This window comes from Abramis brama, assembly GCF_963993115.1.
Source record: "Abramis brama genome assembly, chromosome: 12".
NCBI classification, from domain to species: domain Eukaryota; kingdom Metazoa; phylum Chordata; class Actinopteri; order Cypriniformes; family Leuciscidae; genus Abramis; species Abramis brama.
Window position 1 is genome coordinate 22,936,797 of NC_139974.1, and position 24,888 is coordinate 22,961,684.

Sequence of the window (24,888 nt, forward strand, 5' to 3'; positions counted from 1 at the left end):
ACGAAACTCAGTGTATGCCTCACACAGACATGAGAATGACATCCAATACACAAAGCTTGAAAATTCTTTAAACGAAATAATTCAAAACGAAAAGAAAAAGGCTACTCTCTGATTATGTATGATTATATGATCATAGCCTAGCCTATTTTGTGAATTGTTCATTCCCGGTTGGCATTGGCACACATTTTGCTGCCCTTACAAAAGTGCCTAGTTCGCCTATATGGACGCGCCGGCCGGTCAGCAATGAGTGTATTTATTCATTGTCCCTTCATAGTTTGCAAGAGACATTTAAACTGAGACGTATTTAATAAACTGAGCATAGCCTATTCATCTGTCAATATGAAACGCGACTTGGCCATTAATTAATGATCGGAAGAACGCGTATCGACCACTGTTACTGTAAAATATGCACGTATGTCCATTTAAACTCGATTTTGGTCAAATGTGGACTATATCATTACACTGGCAAGAATATGGTTACATTTAAAGATGCCGTACCAAGTATGACAACGCTACGTTCAACTGCTTTTGAAATTACGGTGTTTTTTTCACTTCCTGAAAAGTAACCGTTTTGGACATAGCCTACGTGAGTTTCATCGGGCAGCGACGATATCCCAGCTAGAAATTTTTTGTTCTAAAAATGTTCTAAGAACATTAGCATGTATTGTTCTATAAATGTTTTCAGCGGCTAGTTTTAGTTTTGTTCCCAGAATGTTCTTTTAAAAGTTTGGAGAACATTCTTTAAAAACATTATTAAAATGTTTAGTAGTAACATTCTTTTAACATTATTCTCTAACGTTCTTAGAAAGTTTTCAGCGGCTAGTTTTAGTTTTGTTCCCAGAATGTTCTTTTAAAAGTTTGGAGAACATTCTTTAAAAACATTATTAAAATGTTTAGTAGTAACATTCTTTTAACATTATTCTCTAATTTTCTCAGAACGTTTTCAGCGGGTAGTTTTATTTGTGTTCCCAGAATGTTTTTTTAAATGTTTAGAGAACATTTTCTAAAAACATTATTAAAATGTTTAGTAGTAACATTTTTATAACATTATTCTCTGACGTTCTTATAATGTTTTTAGCGTGTAGTTTTATTTTTGTTCCCAGAATGTTCTTATAAATGTTCGGATAACATTTTTTTAAAAACATTATTAAAATGTTTAGTAATAACGTTCTTATAACATTATTCTCTAATGTTCATAGAACGTTTTCAGCGGGTAGTTTTATTTTTGTTCCCAGAATGTTTTTTTAAATGTTTAGAGAACATTTTCTAAAAACATTATTAAAATGTTTAGTAATAACATTCTTATAACATTATTCTCTAACGTTCTTATAATGTTGTAAGCGGATAGTTTTATTTTTGTTCCCAGAATGTTCTTTTAAATGTTCGGATAACATTATTTAAAAACATTATTAAAATGTTTAGGTGTACCATTCTTACAACATTATTCTCTAACGTTCTTAGAAAGTTTTCAGGGGGTGTTTTTATTTTTGTTCCCAGAATGTTCTTTTAAAAGTTCAGATAACATTTTTTTTTACAACATTATAAAAATGCTTAATAATAATATTGTTAGAACATTATTTCTCCTAAAAGGTAGGATAACATTCTCTAAGAACACTCTAAAAATGTTTTGTGATGATGACCTTCTATAAATGTTTAATCATAACATTTTTAGAACATTATCCCTTTAGTCTTATAAAGTTTTTAGCAGGAAGTTTTATTTTTATTCTTAGAACGTTCTTCTAAAAGTTAGGATAACATTCTCTAAAAATACTCTTAAAAATACTACTTAACATTCTTATAAATTTTTTAGTGGGAAGTTTTATTTTTGTTCCCAAAATGTTCTCTTAAACATAAAAAATGCTTAGCTATAACATTGTTAAAACATACAATTTTATTAATCTCTAAAATAAAACAAAAATCTAACAGGTTTATGAATGGCATTCACATAAATTATTAGAAGTTCTGCGTACAGTAGATGCCCAACATTAAATGAAGAACTCAGTAAAGTCCAATGTGCAATCACACGTCTTGACTGCTGTTTGCTCAGAGCGCTCATCATCAGTCTTTGGTTGTCTTGGTTCTTGCAGAAAAAGAATAAAGTCATCTGCATTAATAGGTGTTCTACTGTTCTTCTCTTCTTCTTTTTCAGCTGCTATCCCAGTTAGCAGAATTGAGCTCCATTCTCTGTGTGCATGGTAGAGTTTTTCCTCATAGCCTATAAAAGAAGATCATGCAACAGTGTAAACAAAAATAATACAAATACATATTACATATTAAGATCACAAGCAATATTGACTTTGAAAACTTTCAAAATTAGCCAGCCTAATTATTAATCAGAAATTAATTAGATTAGTTTATTTAAAAGTATAAATATGATACCTTATGAGTATCTATTTTGTTTCTGTAATTTAAAACATATACTTAATCCATTATATACATGTTAAAGGGATACTCCACTTTTTTTGGAAATAGGCTCATTTTATAACTCCCCCAGAGTTAAACAGTTGAGTTTTACCGTTTTCTAATCCATTCAGCCGAGTTTCTGATATTTAGAAGAATGTCAGTAACCAGACAGTTTCTGGTCTCATTGACTTCCATAGTATATATTTTTTCCTACTATGGAAGTCAATGAGACCAGAAACTGTCTGGTTACTGATATTCTTCCAAATATCAGAAACTCGGCTGAATGGATTCGAAAACGGTAAAACTCAACTGTTTAACTCTGGGGGAGTTGTAAAATGAGCCTATTTCCAAAAAAAGTGGAGTATCCCTTTAATAACACAACTAGAGGCTAAATTATTTTAACAAACTACAAACTTGGCTTGAGAAGTGTGAACCTCGAACTCAGGTAGCCTTGAGCACAGCTGCAGCATGTCACAGCACTGCCCACGATGCTTTTGCTCTGATGTAACAGCTCATTTTCATCAGTTATATTGTCTATGGATTGTTACATTTCTTACAGATTTCTGCTTGTTTTAAATCAGATACAGATAAAGTAGTACTGCATTTGAGATAGAACAATTTCTAGTGTGATTTAATCATACCTGTGAATCGTCTCTTTGCTATTAGCTAAGCTGTAAGTTTTAGTTACTTCAAAAGCAGAAAGAAAAATATGCTATAACTTCTGTTTCTTATTGAGAAATCACAGGACAGTGTTGACACTAACTTTTTGTGCTCCAGTAGGTTTCTGTGTGCGCACAATCTGCATGTTAAATGTGAGCTACTGTCTGTGCATATGAAAGCTTGTTTCCGCCATGGAATACAATTTTTAAAAAAGGTAATTGCGAATCACAATTCAAACTTTTTTTTCTCAGAAGTGCGAGATATAAACTCGCAATTGGCCGTTTGAAAGTCAGAATCACAGGATAAATTAGTAAAACCTGAGAAAAAAAAAGCAATTCTGGCTTATTTTTTTTTTGCTGTCGTTTCTATATGAGAACATTAATGCACTTCATCAATACAGCTGCTCTGAGAGTCACTTCAGCAGCATTTTAGCTTCATTTGAGAAAAACTATCATCATATCATAAAACACAGAGAAACTCAAAGGTCTACACGGCAATCCGTCAAATAAAAGTTTGGTTTAACCTTTGAAGAACGTTTTGCTTAAATCATTACATTTTAAATAATTGGTTATAGCAATTTAATTAAACCATTCAAATGGAATCAAGAAAACAAAAAAAAATTTACTTTTGGGAGATGCGAGAGCGAAGTAGTCCAGTGATAATTAACAGGCAGCCATGGTTAATGCAATTTGCAAAGACCCGCCCCCTTTAGTTACTGTTGCTATGTTCAACAAGCCATGGCGCTCTCACGCCACACATCATATTGTCACGCAATGAAAAATACATTGCGGATCACAGAAAAAACGCTGAAACGTTTAAACGCAGAGACAAGACAGAGCAGGTTACTTTTGATATGAAAGTTGAAACAAAGTCTCAACGTTTAATTTGTGTAATTTTTTTAGAAAAAAATATTTTTGGTAAAATAAAAATGTAAAAAATACCTGTCAATCAAACTCCCTCGAAGGGTGAATTCTGAGGGGAGTAAAAAAGACAGCTCACAATTCTGATATTTTCTTGCAATTGTGTGTTCTTGCCTCACAATTCTGAGAGAAAAAAAAAAATGTAATTTTACTGATGGAAACAGACAGTAAAAAAGTGGACTTCAAAGATTTCTTATTCTGTAGCTCCCTGTGGGATTTTTTTGACAAGTCCATAAAAATGCATCCATCCATGATAAAAGTACTCCACACGGCTCTGGCAGGTTAATAAAGGCGAAAGGTGAAGCGAAGTGATGCGTTTGTGTAAGAAACATATCCATATTTTATATTTTAGGGCTGGGAATCGATTAAAAAAAGTAACTGATTATTTACACAATTTGCTGTAATTAAATGCAATTAATTGCATTTCCCCCAAGCTTGTAATCATCAATATTTAAACTTAGAATAACCTAATTAAACAACAAAAAGGAAAAAAAGGAACAGAAAATAGCCCTGTATTAAAATAATATTAAACATCAATATATCAATATATTATTATTTTCAATAATCAATCAACATAATAAATTTAACAATTTATTATTATAATTTTTTTTTTCTAATTATCAAAATAAAACATAGTCCTACAAAGCTATTATTACAAGAGCATGTGATCAGAGCAGGTAATTTTACCATTGTTGTCAGCATGACTATACCAGCTCAGTAGGGCTATTTCACAGAAGTCTACTACTGAGAAATTTCACGTTATTTGACTTTGCTTTTCCAGTGCGTGATCGGTACATGATTGGAGCGTTTGGGCCGTTAACGACAGAGCAGAACGCGCAGCGCAAACACGGAGCAGAACATTGAGCAAAGAGCTCAATGTTTGCTCAGTGTTGTGTGTGTGTGTCAGTGCGCCGACACACACACACGGAATGGAGAGCGCGGAGCGGAAAAGACCCGCTCATGAAAGCTGCGCGAGAATAAAACCTGATCGCCGAACACGGAGGGGCGGGACGGCATATTTTGCAGCCTTTTCCGCAACAGGAAGTCATTAAAATGAGGCAAAAAAAGTGCTGCGTTAATTGCATTTTTTTTATAACCTCGTTAAGCATCTCAAATTAATCGCGAAGATTAACGTGTTAATTCCCCCAGCCCTACCATATTTATAATTTTATCGACTTAAATAACTAGCTTCCAGCAGACAGCCATATGCAAGTCAAATTACGCCCAAAGAGTTAGTCAACGCATCGATACGCATATGCGCCTGCAAGGCTACGCATCACTACACTTCGGCCGCCATATGCGTCTATGAGTAGAAAAATGTGTCGTCCCAGTTTTTGATACGCGACGCACCGTTGTATGCAATACTATGCGTTGTTGGTGGGGGCAAAACTGCAAGTTGCTTGCGTCCGACGTGTTGACTATAAAAGGCTCTTGTCGGTGCATGACATAGGAGTAGCATAAGCTTTGACGGCTCTCGCGGTTCAAACAAACAGGGCTAGGCAATAAATTCAAGCTCCTCCCACATTTCTCTTTATATGATTCTCTTTAATGATCATTTTTCTAAAAATCTCTGTGGAAAGAAAGTCAGATATAAATCTGGGACAGATATAAATCTGGCACGAGGGAGAAAAAAATAGATAATTTTTATTTTGGAGTGCATTGTGCGTTTAAAATTGACTACGGTTTTATAAAATGCAGTGGATACTTACTAGTGATGGACTTGTTTCTCTGTTGGTGCCTGTTCTGCTCCGTAAACATTGGTCCAATGCTTGATCTTAAGAAAATGTAAAAAGTGTGTTAATGTGTGTTAACAGACTATTGATCTGGGTGACATAGGACCATTTTTTATGTTTTCCTTAAGTGTTAGGCTATATAAATCTGGAGAACCCTTACTAACATTAACCATGGTTTTGCTACACTAACTAAATGGTAATAAATTATTGTAATCAATCCACCATAAAAATATTGTTTCTACACTTTACTATAATAAAAACCATGGTTAATTTAGCAAAGGACCCTGGGAACATGTCCTAAAAAGAACAGCTCATCCAAAAAATAGACTCTCTATCGTTATTTACCGGTACTCCATGTTGTTCCAAAACTGTATGAATTTATTTTGTATAACCTTAATTAAGATATCTTGAGAAATGACTTCACTGTTTTTTTTTTTTTTTTTCATAAAATGGGTTCCAATGTTGTTTAATTCCCAACATTCTTGTGTTTCAGAGAAGTAAGTCATACAGGTTTGAAAATAATTTCATTTTGAAAGGACATTTATGTTATGTATAAAGACACAATGTTCTCAGTTCCCTCATTGTAAAGCTCCTATGCTGAGGTTTATTTTATTTTATTTTTTCAAAATGTTGCAAGTAAAATGTTCTAATTGTGTTAACTTGTCACATTAGAAGAACGTTTTATGAAGAACATTCAACATCTCATCTCTCAATGATATCCTCAAAACATTTCCCTAACGTGACAGAGAGAATGTTCTTCTTTTGTTATCATGAAACATTGGGACAATGTTATATTGAGATCATTGTACAACTTTAACTTTAGCAACATTCCCAAAATATGCTCAAAATGTTGCAAGTAGAATGTTCTTCTTTTGTTATCATGAAACATTGGGAACATTTGTTTCCATAAAATGGGTTCCAATGTTGTTTTATTCCCAACATTCTTGTGTTTCACAGAAGTCATACAGGTTTGAAAATAATTTCATTTTGAAAGGACATTTATGTTTGGGTCAGCTAGGCCCATAAAAACTCATATCAAGAAGACAGGTACAATTTTGACTGGAGGGTTTGGACCAGTGTGCCTTTGAGCAGAGTTTACATGTTCTGCCTCTATTTCACGTGTATTTTACTATGACAATACTCACCGCAACTGAAGATCATGTGGCTGGATAATTTATTCCCAAAATTCCTGGATAATGGGACACACACACATACAGCAATATTATTAGCTATTTGTATTTACTTACTAAAAGAGACATAAAAAGCTTGCAAATTTTTACTCACCAGCTCAAAAACATATTATGATGATGACTCATCATTTTGACGGTAACGTTAGGCCGATATCCCGCGATCATTCAAAAGCCTAGTTTTCATAGTGTGGGTCGAGTTCCTCTCTGTATAAAGACACAATGTTCTCAGTTCACTCATTGTAAAGCTCAGACTATGCTGAGGTTTATTTTTATTTATTTTTATCAAAAACTAACTTAGCTGACAATATTTAGCCTAACGTTACACATGCAGCCTGAAACATTGACATAATATCGATATTGCTCTAGTCGCATTTAAAATTAGCTTCTCAATTTAACACACTATATTTTGATGTAGCAGAATGTATTTTTATATAAAATAAAGTTATTTACCTTCCGCAGATTGCAATATGTCCGTTACACGTAGGCTACGTTGTTAAAATTCGTTGTCCATTTACATCCCGCAACTCGCTCAAAATAAAAATGTAACAGTACGATGCAAAATAATCCATGTTTTAAACAATGTAAAAGCCACAGAACCGAAGGAGGCTAGTACTGAAGATCCCGAGCAGCAGCAGCGCGCGCACACACACACACACACACACTCTCACTCTAACAGACGAATATTCAAACTTCAAACTTGACCAGTAAAAGGCGCGCATAGTTGCCATTGGCCAGATTCCTGGATGACAGTCTGAATAACCAATCATGCTCAAAACAACTCGAAGAGACAGCCAATAATGTGGTAACATTGCAATTACAGGAAAAGATTACATGTTTTAAAAGAAAGAATATGAAAAAAATGTGCACGGCTATTTATTTAGTTGTATTTGTAAGCTGGCTGTTATATTTAATCAATTGGTTAAATGGTGTCTTCATTGCAGTGCATGATAAAAAATAAATAAACTTACAATAACATATAAATAATAATAATAAATTACACAAATAATATATACCATGTATAACAACATATATTTACCACTGCTCTGCCAAACAGCAGTTTAAAAGAGCAAACATATTATATATTAAACAGAGCAAACATTGCATATGTATAGGCTATTCATATACAATTCTGTATACCTACCTACATGAAAAACTAATGGATTGGTATCATGGTAACATTAGAGATACATTCATGTGACCCATAATGATCCTTTTGCACTTTAACAAAATATTGACCTTTCCTTTAGAAACACTCTTATGCCTAATAATGTCAACTTGCTTTTCACCCTGTGTGGCACTGTTACACAACCTGTTGGTTTAGGGTTAATCCTCTGTCCAACACAACACTTTGCTAACATTGGCATAATTCTATACAAGTTGCAACATATACCCCGGGTTTCACAGGCAAGGTTTAAGCCTGTAGTCCCAGACTAAAATGCACGTTTGAGCTGTTTTACCTGAAAGCAACTTGCACTGACATATCTTAAAATATGTCGGTGCCATTATTTTGTCTCAAGATGCACACCAGTAATGTTTCTTTTTCTTTTTTCTAAGGCACATTTTTAAAAGCTAATTAAATGCACTAAGGCCTAATCCTGGCTTAATCTAAACTCTGTGAAACCGGGTCTGGGTTAGAAATTAAGGGTTAAGGTTAACCCTAACCCTAACCCTTGTCTACAGACTTTTATTTAACAGCATGGATACTCCAAGGTGTTGACTGCAGTGGTTAGGCCTTTAGCGTTGATACAGGACGAATAACTTCTTACTGTGACAGTCTGTAATGTATTTTAGCAAAGAGTGTTTGTATGGATTGTCCCTAATTAAGCTAGAGCTATTGGTGCATTCAAGTCATGTCATAAAGATCGTATTTACAAGTTGAACGCCAACACAATGATGAGAATATGAGTAGGAAGCTCAGGATTTTCTTTAACCCCGATCTTGAAGAGTTAGGGGTGTGTCAGTGGGAAACATTGTGGGATACCACTATACTTAGGTATTCAGCAGTGACAATGAAGTAAGCTAATGCCTGCACAAAATATGATAGCATTAATATGTAACAGTATAATATGTGATGATAAAGTTTACAGTGGCTTCATTAATTTAAAACATTAAACAAAATTGTAAAACCTCATGAATACAAACTTCCCAGGAGGACTTAAATGCACCATATGTTCCATCGTGAACCCTGTTGGCCTGCTGTCAGACCAGCAAGCTCAATTTAACAATAATTGTGTAGTTTGATTGCTAAATGTTACATTTAAAATGTTCTAGTTTTGTTAACACGTCACATTACAAGAATTTTTTTTAAAAACACTCATCATCTCAGGTCTCAGTGATATCCTCAAAACATTTTACGAACGTTGATTTGATAATGTTCCTCCTCTGTTATTATGGAACATTGTGCCAATGTTTTACTGAGAACATTATATAATCTGTTATCTCAACAACATCCTCAAAACATCCTTAAAATGTTGCAATTAAAATGTTCTAATTGTGTTAACACATAACATTACAAGAACGTTTTATAAAGAACATTCAACATCTCATCTCTCAATGATATCCTCAAAACATTTTCCTAATGTGACAGAGAGAATGTTCTTCTTTTGTTATGACAAAACATTGGGACAATGTTATATTGAGATCATTGTACAAACTTTAACTTTAACAACATTCCCAAAATATGCTCAAAATGTTGCAAGTAGAATGTTCTTCTTTTGTTATCATGAAACATTGGGACAATGTTATATTGAGATCATTGTACAAACTTTAACTTTAGCAACATTCCCAAAATATGCTCAAAATGTTGCAAGTAAAATGTTCTAATTGTGTTAACTCGTCACATTAGAAGAACATTTTATAAAGAACAATAAACATCTCATCTCTCAATGATATCCTCAAAACATTCTACAAATGTGACAGAGAGAACGTTCTTCTTTTGTTATGACAAAACATTAAGACAACGTTATTTTGAGATCATTGTACAAACTTTAACTTAAACAACATTCCCAAAATATGCTCAAAATGTTGCAAATAAAATGTTATAATTTTGTTAACTCGTCACATTAAAATAACGTTTTATAAAGAACAATAAACATCTCATCTCTCAATGGTATCCTCAAAACATTTTCCTAATGTGACAGAGAGAATTGTTCTTCTTTTGGTTTTATGAAACATTGGGACAATGTTATATTGAGATCATTGTACAAACTTGAACTTTAATAACATTCCCAAAATATCCTCAAAATGTTGCAAGTAGAATGCTCTTCTTTTGTTATCATGAAACATTGGGACAATGTTATTTTAAGATCATTGTCCAAACTTTAACTTTAACAACATTCCCAAAATATGCTCAAAATGTTGCAAATAAAATGTTCTAATTGTGTTAACTCGTCACATTAGAAGAACGTTTTATGAAGAACATTCAACATCTCATCTCTCAATGATATCCTCAAAACATTTTCCTAACGTGACAGAGAGAACGTTCTTCTTTTGTTTTTATGAAACATTGGGACAATGTTATATTGAGATCATTGTACAAACTCTAACTTTAGCAACATTCCCAAAATATGCTCAAAATGTTGCAAGTAGAATGTTCTTCTTTTGTTATCATGAAACATTGGGACAATGTTATATTGAGATCATTGTACAAACTTTAACTTTAACAACATTCCCAAAATATGCTCAAAATGTTGCAAGTAGAATGTTCTTCTTTTGTTATCATGAAACATTGGGACAATGTTATATTGAGATCATTGTACAAACTTTAACTTTAACAACATTTCCAAAATATGCTCAAAATGTTGCAGGTAAAATGTTCTAATTGTGTTAACTCGTCACATTAGAAGAACGTTTTATAAAGAACATTCAACATATCATCTCTCAATGATATCCTCAAAATATTCTACAAATGTGACAGAGAGAATGTTCCTCTTTTGTTTTTATGAAACATTGGGACAATGTTATATTGAGATCATTGTACAAACTTTGACTTTAACAACATTCCCAAAATATGCTCAAAATGTTGCAAGTAGAATGTTCTTCTTTTGTTATCATGAAACATTGGGACAATGTTATATTGAGATCATTGTACAAACTCTAACTTTAGCAACATTCCCAAAATATGCTCAAAATGTTGCAAGTAGAATGTTCTTCTTTTGTTATCATGAAACATTGGGACAATGTTATATTGAGATCATTGTACAAACTTTAACTTTAACAACATTTCCAAAATATGCTCAAAATGTTGCAGGTAAAATGTTCTAATTGTGTTAACTCGTCACATTAGAAGAACGTTTTATAAAGAACATTCAACATATCATCTCTCAATGATATCCTCAAAATATTCTACAAATGTGACAGAGAGAATGTTCTTCTTTTGTTTTTATGAAACATTGGGACAATGTTATATTGAGATCATTGTACAAACTTTAACTTTAACAACATTCCCAGAATATGCTCAAAATGTTGCAAGTGGAATGTTCTTCTTTTGTTATCATGAAACATTGGGACAATGTTATTTTGAGATCATTGTACAAACTTTAACTTTAGCAACATTCCCAAAATATGCTCAAAATGTTGCAAGTAAAATGTTCTAATTGTGTTAACTCGTCACATTAGAAGAACGTTTTATAAAGAACAATAAACATCTCATCTCTCAATGATATCCTCAAAACATTCTACAAATGTGACAGAGAGAACGTTCTTCTTTTGTTATGACAAAACATTAAGACAACGTTATTTTGAGATCATTGTACAAACTTTAACTTAAACAACATTCCCAAAATATGCTCAAAATGTTGCAAATAAAATGTTATAATTTTGTTAACTCGTCACATTAAAAGAACGTTTTATAAAGAACAATAAACATCTCATCTCTCAATGATATCCTCAAAACATTTTCCTAATGTGACAGAGAGAATGTTCCTCTTTTGTTTTTATGAAACATTGGGACAATGTTATTTTGAGATCATTGTACAAACTTTAACTTTAACAACATTCCCAAAATATGCTCAAAATGTTGCAGGTAAAATGTTCTAATTGTGTTAACTCGTCACATTAGAAGAACGTTTTATAAAGAACAATAAACATCTCATCTCTCAATGATATCCTCAAAACATTTTCCTAACGTGACAGAGAGAACATTCTTCTTTTGTTATGACAAAACATTAAGACAACGTTATTTTGAGATCATTGTACAAACTTTAACTTTAACAACATTCCCAAAATATGCTCAAAATGTTGCAAGTAAAATGTTCTAATTGTGTTAACTCGTCACATTAGAAGAACGTTTTATAAAGAACATTCAACATATCATCTCTCAATGATATCCTCAAAATATTCTACAAATGTGACAGAGAGAATGTTCTTCTTTTGTTTTTATGAAACATTGGGACAATGTTATATTGAGATCATTGTACAAACTTTAACTTTAACAACATTCCCAAAATATTCTCAAAATGTTGCAAATAAAATGTTATAATTTTGTTAACTCGTCACATTAAAATAACGTTTTATAAAGAACATTCAACATCTCATCTCTCAATGATATCCTCAAAACGTTTTCCTAACGTGACAGAGAGAACGTTCTTCTTTCGTTATAATGAAACATAGGGACAATGATATTTTGAGATCATAGTACAACTTGTTATTTCAGAAACATTCCCAAAACATCTTTTGAATGTTGCAGTTAAAATGTTATATCTTAGTTTTCATATAACGTTATAGGAACATTTTTTAAAATGAGAAAACATCCTTAAAATGTTCAGTAAACATTACATTCAAATGTTTTCTTTAGAACATTAACCAAACTTGTAGGGAATGTTAGCGAAAGTTCTGAGAACGTTCCCTGCTAGCTGGGATGGTCAATAGACAATAAATAATTTAATATTTTGCTGAATGAATGAGAGAGAGAGAGAGAGAGAGAGAGAGAGAGAGAGAGAGAGAGAGAAAAAAAACATTTTGTGGTTCAGTGAATTAAGAGGAAACGATTGTCTACATAATGTAGGGTGACCAGGTTTCTCATGGTGGAATATGGGACAGAATGGTTAAGTTCACTTGAGCCATAACCAAGTGTATTTACGTGAGATACTCCACATGATTGAATTCGGGATTGCACACTTCTGGTGTCATTCAGCGTGATACTACATTGAGATCTTTTTTCACAACTTACAGCGCATAATAACTTGATAAACTATTTTTGAAGATCCTTGATAAATGTAGCTGCACAGATGCTTCTTTGACATCTTTTCGTCTGACCTCCTCCATGGTCTCTAATATCCCACCTTCACTAACTGCAAGTTTATCGATAATGAATTGTGATTGGAATTGGATCGGACTGGAAATTTTGTTCTGCAAAATGTACAATGACGAGATTGGCTATACCTTTGATGAGGCTATTCTGGCATGACAGAGGACTGCTACTATGATCACCTAGCAAAGACAATTTAGGAAAGAAAAATATGGGACAAAACATGATTTTTTTTCATAAAAAGTCAGGACACTAAAAATAGAGGTGAAATATGGGACAGTCCCGGGAAAAATGGGATGTCTGATATATACAGTGTAACGTCAGCAGGTTGAAGAAGACGAAGGTCAAGTGAAGATACAAAATACTCAATATTTATTTCCATAGGCAAAAATCCAAACAAACTCGAAACAGTGTGCTAGTGCACAAACAATAACCGACCAAAGACAAGTGAAGACCAGGAACTTAAATACACACACAGATGAACACAGGCTGTGAATGTGACATAACTCCCCCCTCCCGCTAGGCGCGACCCGCGCCTTAGTTGGCAGAACCTGGGAGGGAGGGGGGGGGGGGGGGGGGGGCATCCTGGAGTCAGTGACCAGAGGGAGAACAGGGACAGGACAGACAGGAGACTCCAGGATGGTAATCGCTGAGCAGGCTGAGCAGGGGGCCATGGCGGTGCAGGCTGAGCAGGGGACCATGGCAGTGCAGGCTGAGTAGGGGACCATGGCGGAGGAGACCCTTCGGGTGGCCATGGTGGAGAAGACCCTTCGGGCGGCCATGGCGGAGAAGACCCTTCTGGTGGCCGTGGGCCCTTGGGTGGCCACGGTGAGGACCTATGGCCCCCCCCAAAAAAAATTTATTGGGGAGAGTGACGGCGTCAAGACAAGCCTCTGGGACAGGAACTGGGACCGGGACAGGCTCAGTCTCTGGCTGGGCAGACGGGATGAGAACAGTCTCCAGTTGGGCAGACGGGACGTGATACGCAGGCTCGGCAGGGCTGACATGATGCGCTGGCTCTGGGCTGGACGGGACCAGTGGTGAGGGCTCTGTGCTGGACGGGACCAGCGGTGAAGGCGTTGGGCTGGACGGCACCAGCGGCGAAAGCTCTGTGCTGGGCGGGACCAGCGGCGAAGGCTCTGTGCTGGGCGGGACCAGCGGCGAAGGCTCTGTGCTGGGCGGGACCAGCGGCGAAGGGGGCTTTGAGCTGGATGGGATCAGCGGCGAAGGGGGCTTTGAGCTGGACGGAACCAGCGGCGAAGAGGGCTTTGAGCTGGACGGGACCAGCGGTGAAGAGGACTTTGAGCTGGACGGAACCAGCGGCAAAGAGGGCTTTGAGCTGGTCTCAGGGGCGGCGGGCATGACGCATACTGCCTTGGGCTCGGCAGATCTGGCGTGAAGTGCGGGCTCGGCTGGACTGGCGTGAAGTGCGGGCTCGGCTGGACTGGCGTGAAGTGCGGACTCGGCTGGACTGGCGTGATGAGCTGGGTTGGGTGGCGTTCCAGACCGGGGCGCAACGCTCTCCAGACACCGGATTACCGTCTCTTTCCAGCATAGTCCAGTGGTGTCTGAGAGGTTGAGGGGACGATGGAAAGTGGCCCCGATCCAGAACAGGGTGCTGAGGGTTTCATCCTCCAGGGAACTGATGAGGGCGAGCTGAAAAAACTTTCTAGAGAAGTTAAGGAGATCGTGGCTCTCCTGAGCCACAGAGATGAAGCTGAAGTGTTCCTCCACTTGTTTTGGGTCGGTTATTCTGTAACGTCAGCGGGTTGAAGAAGACGACAAAAGTCAAGCGAAGATAAAAAATACTCAATATTTATTTCCATAGGCAAAAATCCAAACAAACTCGAAACAGTGTGCTAGTGCACAAACAATAACCGACCAAAGACAAGTGAAGACCAGGAACTTAAATACACACAGATGAACACAAGACAGGTGATGCAGATGATGATGGGTGAACACAGGTGATGAGGATGATGATGACGATGTGCAGGTGAAGGTGATGGAGGATTCTGGGAAGTGTAGTGCAGACACAGACGAGGAAGAAGGCGGTGAATGTGACATACAGTTATTTCTGGTTCTCGAATCTGACTAGCTGAGAGCCTTTTCCAGTCGTGCGTTTGTATCACTCCGCTTGCGGCGACTGTCATGGCGGTCGAGCAAATCCATCATTTGTTTTTGTTTTTTAATACTACTTTTGTTGTGTCATGAAATGTAGTTTTAAGAGTTTTTCAGGCAGGAATGTTGTTATTTAGACCTCAAATATGTGACTAATATATAATCATAGTGCCTATATTACAATCTGTTTACATGCTTTCGCAGATGCAAGCTCCAGGACGTCAGAAGCCGTTCAGCGCTCATGTACTCGCATAGAACAGCGTCATCTCGGCCAGTCCTTCGGGAATTTGCCACTGGCTCTACTATGTAGATAGTGGTTAAACATGAGATATAATTCTGGGGTATATCAAACGGGCAATATTTGGTCTTATTAATCTATTACTTGTCCCAGAGTAAATCGATTTTGGTTAAGGGGAAAATTAAGTTACATAACTTTATATCTAGGCTATATTTCACTTAAATACTGTAGCCTACTAGAGTGCTGCTTGTAATTTTGACTGAATTGTTTGCTTGTGTTTTTTCTTATTATATTTTATAATGGCTATTGTTGTTAATTTAAAAGTTGTTGCTTAACACGTCTCTTGTGACACTTTTGTTTGCTCCCTGCTGTACACGTTCATGTGTTTTGAAGGAAGCGTGGCTTTGGTGGGACCAAAGTGGGACCAAAATCTGTTAAAAGCGAATACATGTATATTTTAGATGTTCCTGTGTAAACAAACATACACTGGATTGAAGGTTACACATTCAGAAAGCAACTCTTTTTAATAATCCCAAAATGAACATTCTGAATCATCTACTCACCCTCATGTCAGCTTGAACATTCTGCTAACATCACCTTTTGTTTTTCTTGAGGAAATGAGGGTGAAAAAATTACTGAATAAATGACTACCTTTAATGTTTTCACCTCTTCCTGGTTCATTCACATCCTCAAGACATAAACATTGTAATTGGCTGGTTGTATGATGTAATTTATTGAAATGCTTTGCCACAGCAAATGTGACATCAGCCGCAAATTGCAGATTTATGTTTAGCTTTACATATTTTTAAACGTGCATGCTACCAACATATATACATACATACATACATACATACATATACATATATACATATATATATAGTACCACTGTATCTTTATGGTGTATCTTCCATCTATAGAACTGAATCCCTCTCTACCCTCAAAATGCCCGAAGACACAACTCTTCTGTGAGTGACTCACTCGACTATTAATGCACTAATTAAATGCTTTAAAAGCTCATCTCTGTACTATTTTTTTTTTTAAGAGCAATTCTAGAATGCTGTATTGTCTATAATGTATTCAAGCACTTCATCATGTCACCCTATGAATTGCATTTATCATTATGAATACACTTTTTTGCAAAATGAGTTAATCTACTAATAATGTAAAAAAAAACAAAAAAAAAACTCAACAACAGTAATGTAAGTAATCCAAAACCTACTAGGTCTACTGTTCCTACACCAAAATGCATGACTGACTGAATTAGTATCATAAACAGCTGCATGTGAAACACTCATGTATAGATATTTAAGCATTTGTTTTTCAAATGACATTGGATTAAACCAGTGTGTCTGACAATTATTATTGTTTTAAAATAAGTCAATACAACTATATGTTTATAAACAATTTTACTGAATGCATCGTGGCTTAAACTGAAGCAAGCAAGAAGCTGAAGTTCTTGTTAAACTTCCTGTGCAAAAAAAAAAAAAAAAGTATAAGAAACGATTTATGCAAAACAAAATCAGTGAGTGCAAACCTTGTGGAACACTATGAAAAGATGTTACCAAGAACATGCGAGACAATGCATCAATGTTCCTATTAGTAGCTGCAGGAAAGGATGGAAGCCTGGCCTTGCAGATGCGGCTATTGTGTGAAATGAAATAGAGAGCATCCAGGTTCTGTAATCGCTTTCAAACAGATGCTGTGTACTTCATACTGCATCCTTCCAAGACATACAAAGGAATACTGTGGACTAGAAACAATTAATTTGGTAGCTTCTTAAAACGTTTGTATAATTCACCACAAAATAATTATATATACATATTTGTGGCCATATAGTGACTTTTTCCTAAACTATTTCCGCCATACAATAATAATGTAATGTTTAATTATATATATATTATAGATTCATGGTATTTTTTTTTGCATCATGAAATTAATGTTCATAAACCCATTTTGTTCCCCCAAGAAACTTTGCATCTGCTCTCAAAACATTTGTGTTCTCTTGCAAAAGTATCTCCTTCCGAGAAACTACACATACACATACACATACACACAAGAACGGGCAACTTTTTGAACTTTTGCCAACCAGCATTCTGTCTAAAGTCAAACCTCCAGTTTGTGAGGCTCCTCGCTCTTCCTCATTGACCTGAAGCATCTACCTCTCACTACAACCTGTCCCTGGAGTATATTTGATACTATAACCACATGCAACAAGAAAACATTACATGTTATCTCACATACACATACACATACACATACGAGTGAAACGTGATCACACGGGAAACAGGCAGGATCACACGGGAAACAGGCAGGATCACACGGGAAACAGGCAGGATCACACGGGAAACAGGCAGGATCACACGGGAAACAGGCAGGATCACACGGGAAACAGGCAGGATCACACGGGAAACAGGCAGGATCACACGGGAAACAGGCAGGATCACACGGGAAACAGGCAGGATCACACGGGAAACAGGCAGGAACATCCAACAACGCTCTGACAAAGACAAGGTGACAACAGAGAGACTAAATAGGGTGCATAGATGAGCTGCAGCTGGCGCGCTGATCAGCTGTGGCTGGTAAGCTGATCAGCAGCAGTGATCAGCGGCTCCGCCCATACACACTAAACAATAAGACGAGAGAGGAGACAGCGAATATATAAACCGTGACACATTTCACATTTACCTGGTACAGCTTCACCAAATTACTGGTTGTTATGTTATCTCATGCCATCTCACTTAAACATACACACGACATATTCACTGCGATGTGTTATACCTTATATTACAAATTCACACCTAAGATTTACCATTACTTACTTTACAGTTAACGTTAACGATATGGCTAAAGCTAAAGCTAGCTATGGCAATTTCTTCTTTACTTACCTTGGTAATTGTGGATAAACTCTTTGTGGAAGAATTTATATCCCTTGTCCAGTTTGTTCCCTTTAGTGGACGAATGTATCTCCACACTCTTCACCACATTGGTGCTGGTGAACTTCGGAAGACAAGTCAGGCTAGTCGAAATCACTCTAGCTATGAAAACTTTTGAAATAACAAATTTGTACGCTTATAAAACGCGATATGCTCCTTACAGTCTTGCGAATTAACAATAATGCCTGACTGCTAATTAAAAATCATAACACAGATCAACTAGTCTGAACTAGCATATAATCAGCTGCATGTAGGGGTTGGGGTTTCAACAAAGACAAATGTTGTCTGGCGAGATGAGACAGAGAATGCAGTGATTCATCTAACCTTATCAGACAATTCTAAATAAACAGCATTGTGGGAAATAAGAAAGAGATCAATGCACAGCAAGAGTCATCCATCGCCACCACTGAAAGCCTCTGGCCTGTTCAGTTATTTGATAAAAAGTCCATTAAAGCATGTCTAATTAAATGATAAGCACGAATGGAATCACAGGTTGGAAAGGTTTGCAGTAACCATCTCATGGGTGGTGTGTTGGTATAAAGGGATTGTAGGCCATCTAATAATCACAAGCAAACACAAGTATAGGCACAGAAGCATGTGATAGTCACCAGACAAATTGATTTCGCTTTTATACTGAAACTGAGCTGCGAGAGGATAATTGGATTATATGATGTGTCATGACCCATCAAATTGTGGCTTGTTCTGAGATATAAGTGCTGTACAGCTAAGATATGTGAGTAAAGAAGGCCATGATGGAGCAGAGAAACTATGGTGAAGAGACTTATAATACTACTACTACTACTACTACTAATAATAATAATAATAATGCATTACATTTATAAAGCACTTTTCTAGGTACTCAAAGCGCTTTTACATATGGAAGGGGGAATCTCCCCAACCACCACCAATGTGTAGCATCCACCTGGATGATGTGACGGCAGCCATATTGCGCCAGAACGCCCACCACACACCAGCTTACTGGTGGAGAGGAGACAGAGTGATAGAGCCACTCTATATATGTGGGGATGATTAGGAGGCCATGATGGACAGAGCCAATGGGCAAATTTGGCCAGGATGCCAGGGTTAAACCCCTACTCTTTTTCCAAAGGACATCCTGGGATTTTTAATGACCACAGAGAGTCAGGACCTCGGTTTAACATTGCATCCGAAGGACGGTGCTCTTTGACAGTATAGTGTCCCCATCACTTTACTGGGGCTATAGGACCCACACAGTCCACAGGGTGAGCACCCCCTGCTGGCCTCACTAACACCTCTTCCAGCAGCAACCTAGTTTTCCCAGGAGGTCTCGCATCCAGGTACTGACCAGGCTCAACCCTGCTTAGCTTCAGTGGGCAACCAGTCTTGGGCTACAGGGTGATATGGATGCTGGCTATCACAACACTGCAGTCTTATGAAGAGTAAGAAAAAAATAGCTCACTGAAGCAGGTTCTTTCTATAGTGCCATCTGATAAGTTTATCAGTTTAATAAATATGCTTGTAATGAAAAGCAAACAGACCAAATGGGTCAAGTAGTTCACGGTTACTCACTATGCTACCCAAAGGTATTACTCAGGTGTAGCTCTTTCATGGCTGAGAAGTCTTAATGAAGATCTCAGTCATGTTTCATTGAAGTATAATTGTTTTAAATTTTAGGAGAAACTATTTGTTGGCAAAATAAAAAATAAAAAAAAATAAAAAAAAAAATCTGAGAATCTAGAGACTGAAAACCTGAGCCGACCCCTGTTGTACTGTTAAAAAATTTTTTATTATTATTTAGTTTTACAGAACAGCAGTAACATTACAAATCTAATATTAATGGCTGTCTTGATTTGTATTTGCTTTTAAAGGTTAAACCATGGAGCTTTTATTTTGCGGGAAGCGCAAGCAAACCTGAAATATTCTGTCTTGTTGGCAACGGATTTATAAACGATTCTCATTACAAATTTGAGAAGACAGTTGGTGAATGTTGTCTTTTTTTAAATGCACGTTATAAGTGACACAAACTCACAGCATTGGCAGAGATGGAGTTCATGTGGAGTGGCATTTACTGCAAACCGAGCAGCTCCGAGACACCGAACCCCAAATCATGAGCAGTTCAGTAAATTAACACAGATGAGGTTCAGGTTGGCACCGCTAGCTCTTTCATTGCTGTCGGAAGCAATCCATGCATGGAATGTATCTGAAAACACAGCATTTGTAGCTTCTTTGGTAATTGTTTAAAGCCATTTAAAAATTCAAAAAAAAAAAAAAAAAAAAACATCCCTGAGATCAATACAATTCTCTCTATTTAATATCTGTTGTCTAGTGGTGGAAAACAACTGACCTATTATTTGTATTGAAATTAGGAAAACCAAACTTGATTAGAAAATGAACAACAAAAATGACAATGAGATAAAAGCAACATTGGAATGTTTTATTCGTTCATGTTACATTTTTTAATTTTGTATTTTTTTTTGTAGAAAATAAAACACAACCAATAAATACAAAGATACAAAGCAACTTTTTTTTGGCGAGTGCCTCACCATATTCCAACAGTAGCATGTTTGTTTATTTTATATAGTTGCGTATATGTTTTTGTTTTACTGTGCTCAATGACAGCAAGCAGCGGCACCCAAAGCAGACTGGTCACAATGGATTGCAATGAAACATGAAACAGGCATGCAGATCCATGACTGATCCTCTTTGCGCGAACACACACACACACACACACACGCACGCACGCACACGCACATGCACACATGAGTTGGCACATTAAAGACAACATCTAGAAACTTTTTTTTTTGCAAAATATATATTATATATACACCCCCCTCCCCCTCCCCCCCAAAAAACACAAACCCCTCAACAAAAAACAACAAAGAAACCATATTTGTAGCTATTCTTCTGACCTGTCTGAACTTTCGAGTGCCACTTTCCGATTTAAAGGTGAAGAGTGTCTGTCACCAAATAGAATTCCAAGAAAAACTCACTGTTTTCAAACAGCTGTCCCAAACCTCCATCTGTTACTGGTCAGCCAAACCCATAGTTCCGCCCCAAACTCACGCTATTGGTTGAGTCAAAGTTGCTGTGTTGGGATGCTCAAACAAATAGAGCAATGTTTTGATAGCGCCACAGTGTTACACTTTTGAGGAGAATCAACCTATGAATTGCTCACTTATAGATGTTTCTGCACATTAAGCTGGGATGGGAGATTAACATCAACAAATAATACAGATCACCTTTAAATAATTCAATAAAAAAACTCCATCAATTATCACACCCTCACATTCAAGGTATGCTTTCCAATAAAATCATCACAGTAGATCGCCCCACGTACAGAGTTTAACAATACACGTAATGTACAAACACAATGTTATCTCCCATGTTGTCGCTGTTGCAGTCACTTGGTTTCAGCGTGTTTTCCTCTTGCATGGTGTATAAGGCCTATAGGCGGAGCTCAGAGCCAGTCACGTGATCAAAGAGGTACGTCATAAATCTCAAAGCTGTTGAAATCTCATCAATTACCTCAAGGGTTCGGCAGGAATATCTGGCACAGGGAGTCAGTGGAGGAGAAAACACCAAAACAAAAAGTACACAGAGGACAATAGAGGTTGAAGGTTAAAGAAATGTGCCAAGTCTTGCATTCCCACTTTTGACGTAGATTATGCATTCTCACTGGAGGACAGAACAGCTCATTCATATGGGCTGGATTGGCCCAAGTGAAAGGAAAAAGAGGAGGAAAGGTGAAGAGGTTGAAGCCAGTGTTGATGAGGTCTTGAGCTCTTGTGTTATCTGACCTCCAGGCAGTCCAGGTAGTCCAGAGCCAGCTCGTAGCAGAACCTGTACTGCTCCTGTAAACAACATCAAGGTTGCATCGATTTCTTTGGTGACATTTACAAACTACATCAATTTCATAATGCAACTACATTTTTACATTTTAAGAAAATGTGAGAGATGTTTGTCTGTGAATCGTTAATCCTATAATAAAAATATGATTACGGAATTTATAAGTGGTTGAAATATAAAGCTACAAGTTACTTGCAGAGTAACAATGGTGGAAACTATAACTTAGCCAGGCTATTTATACAGTTGTATCCCTCCTTCAATCTAAGTCAATATAATTGTTTTATCATCTATTGCAGAGTAGAGTAAAAGCACCTCTTAAGTGTAATTTGAGGTATCAAAAATGCTCACAGAACAAATTATTTGCATGTCAAACTGTTACACATTGGTTAGGGGTTTGGTCTAAGAATGGGGATTAGCAATAGTAAAGATTCCCTATCTAAACACCACTAATAAGTTCTGCACATAATTAGCACACTAACCATAGACTCCACCATGTTGGGCTTGGAGTTCCGGAGAGTCTTGACGGCGTAGAACACATCGACCATGTTGTGATGATGCACCATCTCCATTATCATGGTGCATGCGCAGAAAGTGCCACTACGTCCCCCACCATTCCTTAGAGACATTAATACGTTGTTTCATTAGCATCTTTAAGAAAAGAAGTGGCTTGTAACACATGTAGGAGAGGGATCTATGCAGCACACTTTCAAAGCTTGTGTGGATTATTGTATTATAGATGTCTGGAGGGGATAGCGGTGAAAGAGCCATATTTGTGCCACCACAGGCTGCCAGATATCTGCAATACTTTTGAACAAGAAGGAATGGAAAGTACCAGTGCGCTCTGGGGAAAAGTCATGCTATAAAAATGTCACATCCTACTGAACTAAGATCATTTCCCTAGGGCTACTGATAAAAGAAGGGCACCCCAGCACAGATGCTTTGAAGCCCGAAATGGTGTCTGTACCATGCTATCATTAATAGAGGATAGATGTATTAAACTACAGACACGTGCAGGTGGCAGGTACGTATCCTGAGGCCAGAGTGCTAAGAAGTCAAATACTGAGAAAAAATGAAGACATGAAAAAGCAGCCGGAGATTAAGCACTTTAAGCAGATTTTCACTGTTGGGTGGCCACAGAAATTGCAGGAGCACAGGAGTAAAAGAGACCTGGATTGTATAATCAACACAATGAAGTGTAATTGCTCTCCAATTAGCATTTGGAAGCAGAGCCGTCTGAAACTTACAAGCAGTGCACTATAGTGCGACCATCGCCACACTCCCTCTGCCACTTCTGCACTTGTGCCAGCAGGTTGAGAAAGGCCTTCTTAGAGTCTGGGATTTCACGATAAGCCGACCAGCGCAGAAACTGGAAATGTCGCACTACCAGATGACCTTCCTGCAACTGAATGATAAAGACAGAGAGACCAAGACCAGAAGAATGAGAAAATAATTGTAAACATAGCATGAAAATGAAATTAAAACGGTCTGTTCAATCAAAGGGGTTAAGTTCTCTGAAGTGGCACATATGGAGACCCTAAAGGGACATGGTGATATAAACTTGTATTTGCGTTCTCTCTCAAAACTTTTGCATTCCCCCCAGAAACTTTGCATTTTGCACTCACTCACAAAACGTTTGATTTCCCAGAGAAGCTTTAAGGGAAAACACAACGCTATGAAAGCATATAAATAGAATTTTTTCTCCCATTTCATAATTGTTTTCCTTCACCATGTCCCCTTAGGGGCTCCATATGTGCCACATGAGATATCTAAACCTTCTTGATTTAAACCAACAATTAAAACCACATGACAACAATCTGTTAAACATATTAATTAAATTATAGTAAAACAAAAAAAAAGTATTTTAATTAAGTGAATTTACAATGAAGAAAAAACAAACAAACTGTTCTGTAATTGGAAATAAAATCAATAACTACAAATCAATAAGCATCCCAAACCTAGTCCCTACTGAGTAATACTTAAATAAATAAATATGCAACCCTGTTAATCATTCTAGTGTACTTTATACATTATATATATATATATATATATATATATATATATATATATACATATAATGTACAGTATGTATGTGTAGTTACACTTTATTTTAGGGTGTCACTGTTACAGTGTAATTATACATTTAAGTACTGAGAAATATTAAGCAACTACATTAACTTACTATAGGGTTAGGGTAGGATTAGGATTTGGTTGAGGGTTAGTTGCTTGTAAATTGTAATTATGCTTAATTTGCTCTTATTACTATGGTAAGTACATGTAACATATGTAACAAGGACTCTGTAAAATAAAGTGTTACCAAATGTGTTTATTGCTTGAAAATTATATTTCTAATAATAATAATAATAATAATAATAAACTGTGATAATAATAAAAACTAACATTTTGGTAACAGGGTTCCAGAAATGGCATACAAAATTAATGTAAAATACATCTCATATAATATTTAGTTTGACCTCCTGACATAAACAAACAACATTATCTGAAGGTTAAGCAACTTCTTTCACTGATGCCTGAAAAATGTCAATCTATTTTGTATGCTATTCATGGAACATCTACTGTAATTCAAACACTCACTCACACAGCACACAATATTCAGCTCATCT

The 24,888-nt window shown here is 36.5% G+C and overlaps 1 protein-coding gene and 1 long non-coding RNA gene across 5 annotated transcripts in view; both read right to left on the reverse strand.

Moving 5' to 3' along the window:
* Positions 1–1,868: 1,868 nt before the first annotated feature.
* LOC311094243 lies at positions 1,869–7,547 on the reverse strand. Of its 2 annotated transcripts, XR_014608616.1 has the most exons (6): positions 7,357–7,547; positions 7,001–7,110; positions 6,862–6,905; positions 5,693–5,757; positions 4,005–4,106; positions 1,869–2,215 (listed from the first exon to the last, which is right to left on the reverse strand). It is a non-coding gene; the product is annotated as an uncharacterized lncRNA (long non-coding RNA). The 2 variants fall into 2 exon arrangements; XR_014608615.1 differs by lacking the exon at positions 4,005–4,106.
* A 13,287-nt stretch (positions 7,548–20,834) lies between these two features.
* ptprua (protein tyrosine phosphatase receptor type Ua) overlaps positions 20,835–24,888 on the reverse strand; it is a 339,059-nt gene continuing 335,005 nt past the window's right edge. For all 3 annotated transcript variants that reach the window (XM_084132054.1, XM_084132053.1, XM_084132052.1), the window contains 3 exons: positions 23,512–23,669; positions 22,747–22,882; positions 20,835–22,272 (listed from right to left, as the gene is read on the reverse strand). In XM_084132054.1, the coding sequence (XP_083988180.1) occupies positions 22,210–22,272; positions 22,747–22,882; positions 23,512–23,669 (357 nt within the window). In that variant the 3' untranslated portion in view covers positions 20,835–22,209. The remainder of the gene's footprint in view (positions 22,273–22,746; positions 22,883–23,511; positions 23,670–24,888) is intronic.